This window comes from Nannospalax galili, unplaced genomic scaffold, assembly GCF_000622305.1.
Source record: "Nannospalax galili isolate Female #2095 unplaced genomic scaffold, S.galili_v1.0 scaffold441, whole genome shotgun sequence".
Taxonomy (NCBI): Eukaryota; Metazoa; Chordata; class Mammalia; order Rodentia; family Spalacidae; genus Nannospalax; species Nannospalax galili.
In genome coordinates, this window is record NW_008348089.1 from 2,543,213 (window position 1) to 2,543,569 (window position 357).

The 357-nt window shown below is 36.1% G+C and overlaps 1 protein-coding gene across 1 annotated transcript in view; it reads left to right on the forward strand.

Annotated features, from left to right (window-relative positions):
- Positions 1-357, forward strand: part of Hpgds (hematopoietic prostaglandin D synthase) — a 47,465-nt gene that overhangs the window by 26,223 nt on the left and 20,885 nt on the right. The window contains exon 3 of the mRNA XM_008844620.3: positions 74-166. Within this exon, the coding sequence (XP_008842842.1) occupies positions 74-166 (93 nt within the window). The remainder of the gene's footprint in view (positions 1-73; positions 167-357) is intronic.

Consider the following 357-nt stretch of genomic DNA (forward strand, 5'->3'; position numbering starts at 1 on the left):
AACTGGTTTCCACAAAAAATGTATCCGTTCTTGGTCCTACTCTGAAGTTGGTTCTTTTCTTGTTTACTTTAAGCTCTTCCATTTGGCAAAATCCCTGTTTTGGAAGTCGAAGGATTCACCCTTCACCAGAGCCTGGCAATAGCAAGATATTTGACCAAAAACACAGGTAATATATTTATTGTAGTTAAGGTTTTAGATAACTGAAAAATTTACATGCTAGTTGACATTCATTTAATAGCTATGACTTAACCACAGTGCAAATAGGAATGGATATGAAGACAGAGCAGTACAAACATGCCATCTGTATCAGCTTACGTTCCTGTGACTTCCCTAGGCAACTATTTTATTTTATTCTTG